The sequence below is a fragment of the Bufo gargarizans genome, chromosome 7 (genome assembly GCF_014858855.1).
Source record: "Bufo gargarizans isolate SCDJY-AF-19 chromosome 7, ASM1485885v1, whole genome shotgun sequence".
NCBI classification, from domain to species: Eukaryota; Metazoa; Chordata; class Amphibia; order Anura; family Bufonidae; genus Bufo; species Bufo gargarizans.
The window spans coordinates 67,419,727-67,436,315 of record NC_058086.1 but is presented as its reverse complement, the minus strand read 5'-3'; the positions used below and the strand labels follow the sequence as shown (position 1 = coordinate 67,436,315).

Sequence of the window (16,589 nt, the reverse complement as noted above, 5' to 3'; positions counted from 1 at the left end):
CAGCACAATATACTGCCCTGTACACCACCTACTCGTGTTGGTCCCACCTTCAGTCAAGGTGGGTCCACCTACAACATGGTGCCACTTTTAGTTTTTTTTTTCAGGGCTACTTCAAATTCGCAGTCTGCCCCTGAGGAGTCCTATATAATTTCTAATAATGTGACAGAAAACAATAATACATGTAACTGGGACATAATCCTGTAAGATAGCCAACCTTATATAACCTAGTATGTCTGTATTCAGGGGTGGACTGGGAACTGAAAGTGGCCCTGGGAAAAAAATAAATAAAATAAGAGTGGCCCCATGCTGTAGGCAGGCAACACAAGCAGGCAGAGTCAGCAATATATCATCCCATCATATACTACAGTGCAGCACAAGTTATTGCCCCAAAATCTGAACCACTCGGATGACCATCAGTAGATGTAATTTTCTGTCCTACTCCTCAAGTTGTCTGTAATTAAGATATGGTGCAGGGGGCTTAGGAGGAGAGATGGGGGCAACAGCAGTTTAATTCAGGAGGGCATGTGCGGTCGCTGGCTGGGTACACGAGTACCTGATTCTCACAGCATTAATTAGCGCTGAGAGCTCATTATGTACCCGGCCAACGGCAGTGTGGAGGGCTTGGGCGGCCTCCTGGGCATCGGCCCACCGGGCAATTTCCCTCTAACGTCTATGGCCAATCTGCCCCTTTCTGTATTCATGCTAAAGGTCCATTAGCATTATGTACTATGCAGACAATTTTAGCTGGAAGGGATCTTGTGATTAAATGCTTGGAATTAATTCTTTGTGACCCTTCCTTTTACCCGGCATGTCAGAAATGTGCAGAGACATGGAATTGTATATCTGCTTACATATCCCTGGTCCCTCCCACACATACACTTAGTTTTCTGAAAATTTGCGGCTAACCACCGTCAACCTTACTTCCTTCTGTGCTTGCATTTGCTGAGCTCTAACTCAATATCTACCGGAAGGACTAAACAACAGACGAGATAAAAGGAGCAAGAGTTTTCAGCTATGTCAATGGCTTACAGTTAGGAAATTAATGAGTAATATGCAGAGAAGGTCACATAGAGAAATGCAAGTGCATCTAGACTAGTGTAATTCTCAGTGCATTAACACATTATCATGATTCATTTTATTTAGTTTTTAGTGAAAATCGTTCATCATATACATTGCATCCAGAATGGCTTCAGATCCTTTTACTTCTTATATATTATCAGCTTGTGCTAAAATAAAATAAAAATAAAAATAAATAAAAAATTCACATCAGTCTGCAATCTCCCTTCATGAGAAAGGGAATTTTAGAAATCTTTGCAAATTTATTAAAAAAGGAAAAAACTAAAATTTTGCATAGACATAAGTATTTGCTATGACATTGGAATTTAGCTCTGGGGGCCTCATTTTTTCTTGATCATCTTTGAGATGTTTCTACACCTCGATTGGAGTCCACCTGTGGTAAATTTAGTTGATTGGACAGGATTTAGAAAGACACAGTCCTATCTATATAAGGTCTCACTGCTAACAATGCTTATCAGAGCAAAAACCAAGCCATGAGGAGGAAAGAACTGCCTGTAGAGCTCAGAGACAGGATTGTGTGGAGGCAAAGGTCTAGAGAAGGGTACAAAAACTTTCTGCTGCAATGAAAGTTCCCAAAAGCACAGTGGTCTACATAATTCTTACATGGAAAACTTGTCCTAGAGCCGGCCACCCTACCAAACTAAGTATTTGGGGGAAAAGGCCTTGGTAAGAGAGGTGACCAAGAACCCAATAGTCAATCTGACTGAGCTCCAAAGATCCTGCAGATGTGTGCAGATGGCAGAAACCTCCAGAAGATTAACCATCACTGCAGCATTCCCTAATCTGGGCTTTATGGCAGAGTGGCCAGAAAGAAGCCTCTCCTCAGTTAAATACACATAAACATTTGCCCAAAAAAGCTGAATAGACAAAAGCACGGAAATATTCCTAATAAATATTTCATTCAGAGTGCTCTGGACCTCAGATTGGGCTAAAGGTTCAACAAGACAAAGACCCTGAGCATACAGCTAAGGCTACTTTCACAATTGCGTTTTGGCGGATCCATCATGGATCTGCAAAAACTGATCCGTTAAAATAATACAACCGCATGCATCTGTCATGAAATGATCTGTTTTATCTGTAACATAGACAAGACTGATCCGTCATGAACTCCATTGAAAGTCAATGGGAGAAGGATCCGTTTTCTATTGTGCCAGAGAAAACGTTTGGCTCAGTTTCGTCAAGCGGACAGCAAAACGCTGCTGGAGACTGATCGGAGGCGAACTGATGCATTCTGAGCGGATCCTTTTCCATTCAGAATGCATTAGGGCAAAACTGATCCGTTTTGGACGCTTGTGAGAGCCCTGGACGGATCTCACAAACGGAAAGCCAAAACACGAGTGTGAAAGTAGCCTAAGATAACACAGAAGTGGCTTAGTGACAAGTCTATGAATGTTCTTGAGTGCTCCAGACCGAGTCCAGACATAGTCCTGGCTTGAACCCAAGTCGGGCATCTCTGGAGAGACATGAATATGGATGTCCATCGACAGTTCCCATCCAACCTAACAGAGCCTGAGAGGATCTGCAGAGAAGAATGGCAGGAAATCTGCAAATGCAAACCTTGTGGCATCACAACCAAGAAGACTGGAAGCTCTAATTGCTGCTAAAGGTGCTTCAACTAAATTCTGAGTAAAGGGTCTGAATACTTTTTATGTCAGTGCAAGATTTTCGATTTTTCCTTTTCAATAAATTAGCAAAGATTTCTAACATTCTGTTTTCACTTTGTCATTATGGGTTACTGAGTACAGAACAATTGGGGGGAAAAATTTATTTTTATTTTTTTTAGCACAGGGACCAACATAACAAAATGTGGGAAAAGTGAAGGGTCTGAAGACTTTCCGAATGCACTTTAGTACATGACAAGACCTTTCTAACAAAACTAGAACCAGCCTGTACCTCACATGGGTCCAGAGAGCTGCCCATTCATTTATCCAAATGCTCTGCTACATTTATTTTCATCTGGCAGCTCAGGGGGCATGCTTTTCTGCTGCAGCTCTCTCTCTCCATCTCACAGCTCAGGAACATGTCCTTTCTGCTGCATCTCTCTCCCTATCACAGCTCTGGGGTTGTGTCCTTTCTGCAGCAGCTTTCTACTTGTAATTATCCCAGCTTCTAACAGAAGATACAACTGGTGGCAGTTGAATGATTGAGCTGAGCATGCGCGTCCACCTCAGCGAGCAAACAGCAGGTGGCACGATACAAGTAGATTGAATAACTTAGTGGTCATACAAAATTTTTGATTACACGCAATTACAAATAATTCCGATCCAAGTTCTAGTTTGAAATACATAGAATACCTTGAAGATGAGGACCCACTGCCCCACAATTAAAGAGAAGAAGCTACACTTTTCTGATGCCAAGCATTTCTGTAGCCTGGCACACATTAAAAGGCCATTTCAACTCTCAAAGAGCCAGAAGAATTTGGGAATAGAAATGTATAACACTGCTTGACACTTTGTATACTGGACTAAATTTGTCCCCAGGATTTATGACACATTACAAGATCTAGAGTCCTCTATAGACATAGTCTGGGCACCAGGTCTCTGAGATAACATAAATTTAGAGACCATAAAACTTATCACACCCCTTATCTGTAAGATACTCAAGGACTCATTCTCAAGATCTTTGATATTCTGTTGTATTTCAAATGTGCATTCCTTCCCCCATGTCTCGGTAGTTGTATATTGCCGTTTCTTCATACATTCTTGTAGGACGCCTGATGAAGGCACTGGTGATGTCTTGAAGGCTCGCTATGTAACATCATTACTTCTATTTTTGTTATCCATTAAATAGTATCAAACCTGCAAAACTCTTATTTTGTTTCTCTTAGGGCTCATTCAGACGACCGTAGTGTTTTGCGGTCTGCAGATTGCGGATCTGAAAAACACGGATACCGGCCTGTGTGCGTTCCGCATTTTGTGGACTGCACACGGCCGGCACTACGATAGAAAATGCCTATTTTCGTCTGCAATTGCTAACAAGCTCTATCTTTTTGTGGGGCGGCAGAACGGAACTACGGATGCGGACAGCACACCGTGTGCTGTCCGCATCTTTTGCGGCCCCATGGGGTCGGCACCCATTCCGCAAAATTATTGACATTGCAAAATATCAAAAGTAGAAAACTGGTTTCATGCTCATGCTTTAGTGAAAGGGTCCGCACCTGTTCCGCAATACGATCCTCTGAATGAGCCCTTAAGGCCCCTTGCAGACGAGCGTTCCCCCCACAGCGAGTCTGCATAGCAGCACCCGGCCTGAATTACCAGCACTGACGGGATTGACATAGCATTATATTGATTTAGAAGGCTATGCAACCCTTACGGTTCTGGAATGTATTGGATAACACTGGCAGCATTATGCCAATACATTCCAGAACTGTAAGGGTTACATAGCATCATAAATCAATATAATGCTATGTGATCCCCAGCAGCGCTGGGAGGTCAGGCCGGGAACTGCATTGAGGACTCGCTGCGGGAGGAACACTCGTCTGCAAGGAGCCTAATGAGAGCACTAAACTAGTTTTCTACTTTTGACATTTTGCAAATGACATGGAGAAGAATAGGATGAACATAAGAGATGATGAAGGTCGCTACTGGGGGGGGCAGGGGTTTTAGGCCCTAATACATGTTGGGGTTCAAAGGTATTCTAACGCATAGCAGGACAACAGATCTTAAAAGGTAAATGTAATAAGAGCACACATAGCTGTATTGTTCTAGAAATAATTCTGCACTTCTAGTAAAATGCATAGCCCCTACACAGCGTTACGTCATTGCATATAATGGCATGTGATAGCTAGGTTAGGTTTGATTCCCCCCCAAAAGTGACATTTAATGGGATGTCAAAACACATCACAACAGATTAAATACCAACCTTGAGGTTTTTCTAGATTTGACTTTCTGACTGGAGGAGCTTTTGCCCGTGGCTTCTTTCCAGTTTGCTGAATACATGGTACTGGGCTTGTGTGCTGAGTCTTTCCAAACTGACTTGATTCGATATGACACTTAACTTGGAAAGTGGTATAGCCACATCCTAAAAAAATGACAAATAAAAGTAACACTTGAGCTGATTTATGGACCAAAACTATGTAAAATCCTGCCCTGTATAGAAACACACCAATGCTGCAGAATGTTCTTACCACTGAAGTAGTCACCGATAAGGGGTCGGAGACAGCAGTTAGGGTAGCGCCATACCCTTTCCACTTAGGTAGAATATATAAATTCCTGAGTCCAAGAAGGCAGCTAAAATTCTTAGGCTTTAATAAATAAATCCAATAAAATCCATCATGCCGTGCTGACGCATTTCAGACCTTAGATATGAAGTGTTTATGCTGCAGGATCCCTGCGGGGCAACTAGAACCAAACCAAATAGCAAATAGTCTGGCATGATAAATATTTGTAGGTATTACAGTGGCTCCACCGGTTGAGCAGGTATGGAGATGGTGCTCACTCCGCAACTCACCCCAAGTTGTCAAAAAATGATGATTATTAGATAACGTGTCTGTTGGAGGGCACACAAATATCTGGTTCTACACAAAAAAAATTATTAAAACATACAGTACAGACCAAAAGTTTGGAGACACCTTCTCATTCAAAGAGTTTTCTTTATTTTCATGACTATGAAAATTGTAGATTCACACTGAAGGCATCAAAACTATGAATTAACACATGTGGAATTATATACATAACAAAAAAGTGTGAAACAACTGAAAATGTCATATTCTAGGTTCTTCAAAGTAGCCACCTTTTGCTTTGATTACTGCTTTGCACACTCTTGGCATTCTCTTGTGTGCAAAGCAGTAATCAAAGCAAAAATTTAGCTGCTTTGAAGAACCTAGAATATGACATATTTTCAGTTGTTTCACACTTTTTTGTTATGTATATAATTCCACATGTGTTAATTCATAGTTTTGATGCCTTCAGTGTGAATCTACAATTTTCATAGTCATGAAAATAAAGAAAACTCTTTGAATGAGAAGGTGTGTCCAAACTTTTGGTCTGTACTGTATGTATTCTACATACACATTATAAAACATATAAAAATATATAAAACCAACAAGAAAGTCCTATGACCAAGGTGAACTGCTCATATGTGGTAACAGTAAGCAGCCGCTCAATAGTACGCGCATGTAAAACGATATTCAATGTGAAAATATGGTTGACGTTCTTTGAATCACATCTAAATTCAGAGATAGGCCGTATAAACTTCCACGACCTATGCCACACACGTCCGTGCGATGTACAAATGATTATAAATCAAGGGTTATATTGCAATAGAACAAATATCCAGTTGTAACTATTATTCACCTGTGTAACATTGGTCGCATTCAGCCCAATATATTTTATATGTTGCATATTGAAGGGTAGTTACACTGTCTCTCCTTAATGTAACAACAACACTTAGTAATTTAGCTGTTTCACTGGGGTAAGCACAGGTAGATAGTTATGTCCTCGTATCAGTAACACATACACGTGCTGCGGCACACTGGTGGAACACACATCCCTGCGATACGTACTGATTGTGTATCAGCAACTATATGCATTAAACCACATGTCCAGTTAATATCCTCATATATATATATATATATATATATATATATATCCCATTGTATGTGCTGCGTATCGAGATGTAGTTGCACTGTCTCTCCTCAATGTATTAACAGCACTCCGTGATTCAACTACTACGCCAAAGTAAACACATGTATATGGTTCCATCCACACACTAGTGGTAGTGTACGTTACCAGTCCAACGAGTGTTTCGACTTCACGTCTAGAGTCTTGCTGCAAAGTTGAGTGATTGGCGTTGAGTCGTTCGCCATTAGCACTACGTGGCGTCCCACATGTGTTATGATAAAGTGAGATGAAAGATAAACCCATGACACTTGCCACCCTCACCGAGGTCACTCATAGTTGTCCAAACACCACGTCCCAACAGATGATGGACCGGAGGACTTCTCAGTAAGTAAAGGTACTTTATTAAAGTAAAGCTCAATGCCTTTCGGGGAACAGCGGTAAATCCCCTTCTTCGGGAGCATACAATGAGGAGTGGCAGCATTTAGAGCAGGAGAGGTAAGTGTTTTTTATGTTATGTTCTCTGTGGCATGGGGGCTGATATGAGGCAATGGGGGCTGATTGGAGGTTGATGGTAAAAAATGTAAAATATTTTTTCTTATTGTCCTCCTCTAAGGCTCCATTCAGACGTCCGTAGAATGGGTCCGCATCCGTTCCGCAATTATCCGGAACAGATGCAGACCTATTGATTCTCTATGGGGCCGGAAGAGATGCGAAGAGCACATTATATGCTCTCCGCATCTGCATTTCCAGATCGCGGCCCTGATTTTCCGGTCCAAAGCTCCGCAATAAAATAGAGCAATTGCGGACAAGAATAGGCATTTCTATGGGGGTGCCGGCCAGGTGTATTGCGGATTCGCAATGCACTACGGACATCTGAGTGGAGTCTATAACTGAGGCGCCTCCAATTCAAGCGTCCCGTATATGATGGCCTCAGATCCCTTGAGAAAGGTCTAACAAGACCGAAACATTGGGACACATTATGGCCTGAATTTCTTTATGTATAATATTTGAGAATGGCGCGATAAGTCATATATTGACACTGTTTGAATTTGTTTAATCAAAATAAACTGCAAGCCAAACGATACTGGTGTGCCGTGGATTATCTAAGTTATTACTAGACTGAAGTCCTCCACGAGCACCCACGATCAAAAGGTGTGCGGACTCCACAACCCTCTTCATTCATATAACTGAGGTGCGTCTTATGGGCGAAAAATACGGTCGATTTTTTTTTTGGGTGGGACAACTCTAAAAAAGTGTTTACGTATGTTCATCCATGGACATGCACAAGATTCATACCTAGAGCTCACATCCATGGACAAGTATATGTAATCATATACCCCCCATCCCTACAGCAACGGGCCCTTTCTAATGTTTTTCTCTTCCACGTTGGTGTTTTTCACCTATGATTTAGGTCTTTGATGTCTAAAGAGCATGTCTTTGTGCCTGTTACAATTATCGACTGCTCTGCTTCCTGTGAGTGAGACAACGGTATGATGGTAACATGCTCACAATAGCGACACATTGCACCCTGGATACTGAAAAAGGAATAGAAAAGAAGGCGGCACATTGGAGGGTAAACCGTATTGTTTATTTGTAAGTTATAGGAATAGATTTCTGCACAGTGAATACGGTTACCTACAGGTGCATTCAGCAAACACCGAAACAAAGGCTACTGGCTGACAAATAACATAATGCTACACAATACAGACTAAAATAATAATAATATTACGCTTTTATTTAACCAATGCTTAGGTATAGGTTGGCAAAGGTCTCATTTTAAAACGGCTCCATACAGTAAATGGGTTGTCATTGTCAAGCAATACCGCATTACTTTCCAGCCTGCGGCTCTCCAGTAGTCGTGAGGCTTCACCTTCCAGCATACCCTTAAAGGGATTGGGTCTGCTTTTTTCCCCCCGAGAAATAGTGCCTTGTCCATGAGCTGTGTACTGCAGTTCAAACCAAGTCACCTGAATTGGGATGAATTGCTATGCTAGGTCAAATCCTCATCAGTCAAACATTAAAGGGGTTGTGCAAGAATGGTGTGTGTGTGTGTGGGGGGGGGGGGGTAGTTGGCACCCCCCATCTGCTTGGTCTTACCCTTACTTATCTTCTTCCCACTCTCCCTTCTCCAGGCCTAGGATGCTCCACTGGGCTACCTTGATGTCAACATCCGGTTTGATATTGCCGCAGCCAATCACTGGCCACCGCGGTGACCGGCTCCCCTTATGTCATGACTAATGATCACATGATGCAAGATATCCATTCTCCATGTTGGCCATTGATTGGCTGCGGTATTGTCAAATTGGATGTTGACATCAAAGGAGACCAGTGGAGCATCGCAGGCCTGGAGGAGAAGGAGTAGGGAGCCGGTGCCAGGAAGCAGGTAAGTAGCCTTTCCTTTACAGGTACAGCCATGGTTGCGGGGTTTGTCCCCCCCCCCCGTCCCCCCTACTTCCTTGCACACCACTTCAAAGAGCCCTTTTACAATGATTGGAAAAGAGAAACATTAATTTCTGCTCATTGCCCATTCATTTCTTCCATTTACATGCAGCAGAGTTCACTGCTGTATGGGGATTAACAATCGCTTACTACGATCATTCATTCCCATAGAGTTTCACTGTTTGTTCGGAGCACTGCCCCATTACAGAGGGCGATATATGGGCAGCCAAAGAGGATTTTTGTTGCCTCATGAAAAATGCAATCACCCAACAAACAAGCAAACTCTCCTTTGTGGGGTGATTGGCAGCACCTCTACATAAGCAAAGTTTTGAGAACGAGTGTACTACGTTGATTTGTCTAGGCATGGACTCCATCAGATCTCTGAAGATTTCCTGTAGTATCCGTCACCAGAACATTAGCAGCATAACATTTAAGTCCTTAGGGTCCGGGGTGGTACCTACACAGATCAAGCTTTCTTTTCCAGTACATCCTCAGATGCTCAATCATACCGAGCCCTGGGAATTTGGAGGCCAAGTCAACACCACGAAGTCTTCGTGATTTCCCTAAAACTATTCCTAACTAACACTTTTTGCAGTGCGGCCGGGACATTTTCCTGCTGAAAGAGAACACTGCTGTTAGGAAATATCATTGCTATAAAGGGGTGTAATTGGTCAGTACAACGTTTAGGTAGGTGGTACATGTCAAAGTAACATCCACACAAATGTCAGGACCTAAAAAATATCAGCAGAACACTTCCCAGGGTATCACCCTGTCTATGCTGGCTTGCCTTCTTGACATATTGCATCCAGGCGTCATCTCAACCCCAGGAAAGCAATGCAAGCTCACATATGGCTACCCAAAACATGTAAAAGAAAATGTGATTCATCAGACCAGGCCACCTTCTTCCATTGCTTCATGTTCTAGTTTTAATTCTCACATGCCCATTGTAGGTGTTTTCGGTGGTCAACATGGACACTCTGAATGGACTGCAGCTACACAGTCCTATACCCAGCATTCTGCAATGTCCTGTGTGGTTGACAACTTTCTATCATAGCTAGCATTAACTTTTTAGCAATTTGTGCCACGGTATCTCTTCTGTGAGATCAGATGAGATGGGCTGGCCTACATGCTTCAGTAAGCCTTGGGGCATCCATAACCCTGTTGCTGGTTCACCGATTCTCATTTCTTGGACCAGTTTTGGTAAGTACTAGCCACTGCATACTGGAAAACACCCTACATGACCATTTTGGAGATGCTCTAACTCATCGCAGTCAAAGCTATTGGTAAACACAGAACGCCAATTTGTCCATAGGCATGGCTGATCTCGGTACCATGGGTTGTCCCATACACTTATATGGAAATGAATAGGACGAGCTGCATACTAGACGCAGCCTTAGATATGGATAAGGGGCTGTGCCTGTGTAAATGCCATAGTCTATTCACTGTGCTGTCCAGCAGGAGTTCTGGAGGTCAGACCCTCTCAAACAAATAAGTCACTAATGCTTAAGTCTTGGAGAACCTATTTAAAGCTAAGGGTTACATCTAACCTGGCTCTCTGAACTAGAGGATGGACTGTAATGTATTAAAAACCATGGTCACCCACTTATCCAATGGCACACTGCATTCAACTAGCATTGACATCAAGTTCATCTAGCTACTAGAGGATGATTGTTGAGAAGACCTAGCAGATGGCCTGCAGGATAGGGTTGCCCAAACCAGACAGGGCTATTTCTGATTCTACAAAATACATGCTATTGAGGTCCTGTATTCATTGTGGAAAGAAAATCTTATGATTTTAGGGACAATTTCAAGTATAATGGCCTTAGATGCACAACGTCAACATGAAATATCCCCTATTGTGCATACATCTATAAGACATTGTGAAAGCAATGGTATTATGCAGTTCCTCAAATATAGTATAACCTAAAAGATCAGAAACAGACAATGACATAACGCAGAGAGCAATAGTATTGTGCAAATGTTGAAGCTGCAATGTCCGCACTCATGTTGTCATCGACTCTGCACCACAGGCCCCTTATCCCACGACACGGGTTCAATAAAATATGCAGTTTATAGCCAGAGATGTTATGACCCTAAATAAGCAACTGGTTCAGAAGCTAGAAACTGATGAGACAATGCGAGAGGTATTTAGGTCAGAGGAAAATGAGCTGCCTTAAGGATGATACAGTGAACTTTTCATATAGAGCCTTTTGGCTCAGTCTGGACATTGCCGCTGTATCAGGAGACATTTCTCTTACTCTTTAGTCTCCAAAATGACAGGAATGTGCATAATAAGATGACTGCAGGAAAAAAACACAATGTTCGATCTCATATCTTATTCCTAGAAGAACGAAAGGTATTTAATATGGAGATTCCTGGCGGTTTGGTTTACAGGATTCGGCGGCACAACTGTTTAGCAACGCTAAAGCGCAGAGATATCCAATATGATATAACATGACGTGACAGATAAATATATAGTGACATTCCTTTAGTGTTAGCGACAACGAACTAACACTAAGAAAGTTATATTTTACAATCCAGGAAGGCAGATTTACTAATAAAAACGTGCACCTTTTTTTTGGGTGCAATTTTAACCAAAAAACGGGAGTAGATGCTTTGAATCACATTTACTAATCATTTTACACACTTTTCTAACATTTTTCCACCTCGTACGGCAAGGGGGGGTGGACTCGCTAGAACGGGACACCATTTTTGGCACACAAAAAAAATCTGGGGCAGGATTTATGACACCCAAACTTTACAAAGGCCCATGCCTAACATTAAGGCCCATGCCTAACATTAACATTATATTTGCCTAACATTAAGGGTCCATTCAGACGACCGTAAGTGTTTCGCAGTCTGCAAATTGCGGATCCACAAAACACCGATACCGGCCGTGTGCATTTAACATTTTGCGGAACGCACACGGCCAGCCCTATATAGAAATGCCTATTCTTGTCCGCGTGGACAAGAATAGGACATGCTCTATATTTTTTGCGCGAGGCCGCGGAATGTATTAAAATTAATGGGTCAGATTGTGGAACGCGCCAGATTGCGGAACAGATGCAGACCCAGAAATACAGTCGTTTGAATGGACTCTAAGACTGTGATTAGACAGTGTAAAGAACGACACCATTAGTAAATCTGCCCCACTGTGTAAGACCAATAAAATTAAGTAGCCCAGCAAGTCAATACACACGGGGACGCTAGTCAGATTGGAGGAAAGTGTACGGCCAGCTGTAGGAGGGCGCTTATATCCATATACACTCACCTAAAGAATTATTAGGAACACCATAATAATACGATGTTGGACCCCCTTTTGCCTTCAGAAATGCCTTAATTCTACGTGGCATTTATTCAACAAGGTGCTGATAGCATTCTTTAGAAATGTTGGCCCATATTGATAGGATAGCATCTTGCAGTTGATGGAGATTTGAGGGATGCACATCTAGGGCACGAAGCTCCCGTTCCACCACATCCCAAAGATGCTCTATTGGGTTGAGATCTGGTGACTGTGGGGGACATTTTAGTACAGTGAACTCATTGTGATGTTCAAGAAACCAATTTGAAATGATTGGAGCTTTGTGACATGGTGCATTATCCTGCTGGAAGTAGCCATCAGAGGATGGGTACATGGTGGTCATGAAGGGATGGACATGGTCAGAAACAATGCTCAGGTAGCCCGTGGCATTTAAATGATGGCCACTAAGGGGCCTAAAGTGTGCCCAGAAAACATCCCCCACACCATTACACCAGCACCACCAGCCTGCACAGTGGTAACAAGGCATGATGGATACATGTTCTCATTCTGTTTACGCCAAATTCGGACTCTACCATTTGAATGTCTCAACAGAAATCGAGACTCATCAGACCAGGCAACATTTTTCCAGTCTTCAACAGTCCAATTTTGGTGAGCTCGTGCAAATTGTAGCCTCTTTTTCCTATTTGTAGTGGAGATGAGTGGTACCCGGTGGGGTCTTCTGCTGTTGTAGCCCACCTTTCTTTCCCATTCTGACATTCAGTTTGGAGTTCAGGAGATTGTCTTGACCATGACCACAACCCTACATGCATTGAAGCAACTACCGTGTGATTGGTTGACTAGATAATCGCATTAATGAGAAATAGAACAGGTGTTCCTAATAATTCTTTAGGTGAGTGTATTTGTCCCTCCTATCAAACTATCTATAATGGAAAGGTCCATATTGTACTGTATGTGCTCCTGAAATATCAGGAGTGTTCCTTCACTTACACATAGCCGTCAGTGCTACACTGCCAGTATCAACAACAGTTAGATTTTCAGCATAATCTGCCCATGTCTGGCTGTTCGCCAATGGCTGGATATCATCTGGGCAGACAATTAATAGTCAGTTCTTAACACGCTCAGTTCCTCATTCATAGAAGTTTCCAGTAAAATGTAGTTACCTAGACGTTTACTTAACAGGAAGTCTTGTGTCAAAGGGGAAAATACCCCTATCTACTAGTAACCATCAATCTACCTAGGACCTGTCTTGCTAATATTTTTGTAAATAATAGTATTTTATGTGAACTGACCCTTCCAGAGCATTTACTCTGTTGTGCCATTCCTCTGTTATTCCTGCTAGAAGTTTATGAATAAAGGTCCAACTGGGTGTTACCTGTAAGGGCAGGTTTACATCACCGTTATGGATTCCATTTTTGTTTTCCGTTATAACATGGTTATAACGGAAAATAACGGAATCCATAAGACTGAAGTCAAAATGGAAGCCTTTAAGAGGCATTCCGTTTTGATCCTTCATAATACAAGTCTACGAGCAGCATAATGGATCCATCCTGGTTTCCATTATCCAGGAATCCAGTCCTGCATAACGGAAACCAGAACGGAACAGTTATGCTGCCCATAGACTTGCATTGTGACGGAATACAAAACGGAAACCTTTAAAAGGCATTCCGTTTTGCTTTCCGTCATAATAGAAGTCAATGGGAATCATAGCTGATCCCTCTGGTTGCCGTTATGCAGAACCGAAAAAAAAGTCCTGTCAACAGGACTTTGTTTTCCGTCTTGCATAACGGGAACCAGAAGGATCCATTATAATTCCCATAGACGTCTATTATGACGGCTCAAAACTGAAAGCCTCCTAAAGGCTTCCGTTTTTACTTCCGTCTTATGGATTCCATTATTTTCTGTTATAAACATCTTATAATGGAGAACAAAAACGGAATCCATAACGGTGATGTAAACCCGCCCTAAGGGAGGTTGTCCCAGGCTGACTTGCAGCACTGATTGGACAGTACCCGATTGTGCAGGCACCCCCCCCCCCGCCCCCCTCACTGGTAACACCCAGTTGTACATTTATTTACAAATGTCCATCAAGAATAATTAATGAATGGCACAACATAGAGTTAGAATAGATGCTCCAGAATTCTTATCACATGGGGTATGAAAGTAGTTACTAAATTAGGCATATCAGAAGAGGTGACAGGTCCTTTTTAAACAGGTTTTCCTGAATTTCAATATCTGATTGGTGAGGGTCTGACATCTGGGACCCCTGCCAATCGGCTGCTTCAGAAGGCACCGGCGCTTCTGTGAGTGCCACATCCTTCTCCGTGCTCACCCAGCACAGTGCCGTACATTGGTGTCGCGCTCAGCCCCGTTCACTTCTATGCTGCGCCTAGGCCATGTGATCGATGAACCTGATGTCACACAACCTAAGCAAACCTGCGAGAAGGCCACGGGGCTGCTGCGAGCCCCGATGCCTTCTCAAATAGCTGATCGCCGGGGGTCCCGGGTGTCGGAAAACCCTTTAAAATTAGATCATGAACTAAAATGAGAAAATAAGAAATTAGAAGAAAACTCTGCTCATATATATGAAGTTGACTCCTGGTATGTGGCCTTAAAGGGGTTGCCTCATCTCAGACAATGGGGCATATCGCTCCCACTGTCTTATAGGTGCGGGTACCACCACCGGGACCCACACCTATATTGGGAACGGAGCCCCGCAAAGTGGTGGCTGGATGACTCCGGTCCGGCCACCACCAAGCCCTCTTCCCATAAAAGTGAATGGGAGCACACTGCATATGACCGGCCACCGCTCCCATTCACTTATATGGACCCGACGGAAATAGTAGAATCAGTGCTCGGCTATTTGGGAGGCCCCATAGAAAATGAATGGAGGGCGGCTGTGCATGCGCAGTGCACCCTCCACCACTTTCAGGGCTCCATTCTCGATATAGGTGCAGGTCTCAGCGGTGGGACCTGCACCTATCAGATAATGGGGGCATATCCTAGTAATATGCCTCCATCGTCTGAGATGAGACAACCCCTTTAACTCTTTCTACATTGTATATTTCCAATGCTATAAGGCCCATATTTATCTACTTCAACCACTCAAGGTTTCATACAGGTCACCCTCCTGAGTATAATTAAAGACAACACTGCCATAAGGGGTGAGTGAAGATGAGTAAATCTGTGAAAACCCAACATTTCCTATAAGACAATAGTGTTGGACATATGGATCCATATTTAACCATTTCAACCTCCGTTGTCTTCTAGGCGGAAAACACGGCTCTGAAGTAGGAAATTATTGGCGAGATAAAGCATCCTTTCAAGGAGTAAGCGATAAGACATCTGAAATTCAATGTGATAATCCAACTAGTATTTCATATCCTATTAAACCATCTACACACGGCAGACATTATCTTTAACCTGCGGCTACCCACACACACACACACATCTGTAGCGCTGCCTGTAATCGCAGCCAAATATCACAGACCCGTGTAATCAGTATCGCAGTGAGGGGGCTCATTACATGGCTTAATGTCTTTGGAAACGTCTTCAAAATCCTAATTAACTAATTGCAATTATAAGTGCAATCACTGCATAAATGATACATACCGCTACGACTACATTTCCTATACATCTTTATGATTACTATACAGTACATATAGCACATATCATGTAAGAAATTGTATGATTGATCGGTATTTGCATGGTGGATTTGGCATTTTTGGGGCAACCAGCCAAGTTATGTCTGGGAGCCCCCACCGCATCATTAAATAGGTTCAGCTCTGAACCCGGACATACCCATAATTTCCCCAAGGCAGTCCCCTGACTTGAGCATCGGAGCAGTTCTTTTATTTAGTATAACACACTGCTGGGCGGAGCAGTGTGTTCAGTGATGTCACCGGCTCTGCTGGGCGGGCTTTAGGCTGCCCTAGCCGTTTTACAGGCCAGAGCAGCGCTAAAGCCCGCTCATCAGTGCCTCAACCTGGCAGCCCTAAGGAGAGCCCGGATTCGTCAACGGAACTCCACAAAATGCCTTTGCCCTGTGCGATTTAGTGCAGGGCAAAGGAGAGCATCGGAGCATGAACTGCTCCGATGCTCATATCAGGGGGCTGCCTGGGTGAAAATGGGGATATGTACAGGTTCAGCTCTGAACCCAGACAACCCCTCTAAGCCCCACTCTCCGTGTATCAGTGCAGCCCGGACACTCCTGCCACTGTTCTACAGCTGGGAAGAGCCCCCCTCCCTCC

The 16,589-nt window shown here is 43.1% G+C and overlaps 1 protein-coding gene across 1 annotated transcript in view; it reads right to left on the bottom strand.

Annotated features, from left to right (window-relative positions):
* FGD3 (FYVE, RhoGEF and PH domain containing 3) overlaps positions 1–16,589 on the bottom strand; it is a 267,848-nt gene that overhangs the window by 116,705 nt on the left and 134,554 nt on the right. Inside the window, exon 2 of the mRNA XM_044300779.1 lies at positions 4,942–5,100. Coding sequence (XP_044156714.1) covers positions 4,942–5,100 — 159 coding nt within the window. The remainder of the gene's footprint in view (positions 1–4,941; positions 5,101–16,589) is intronic.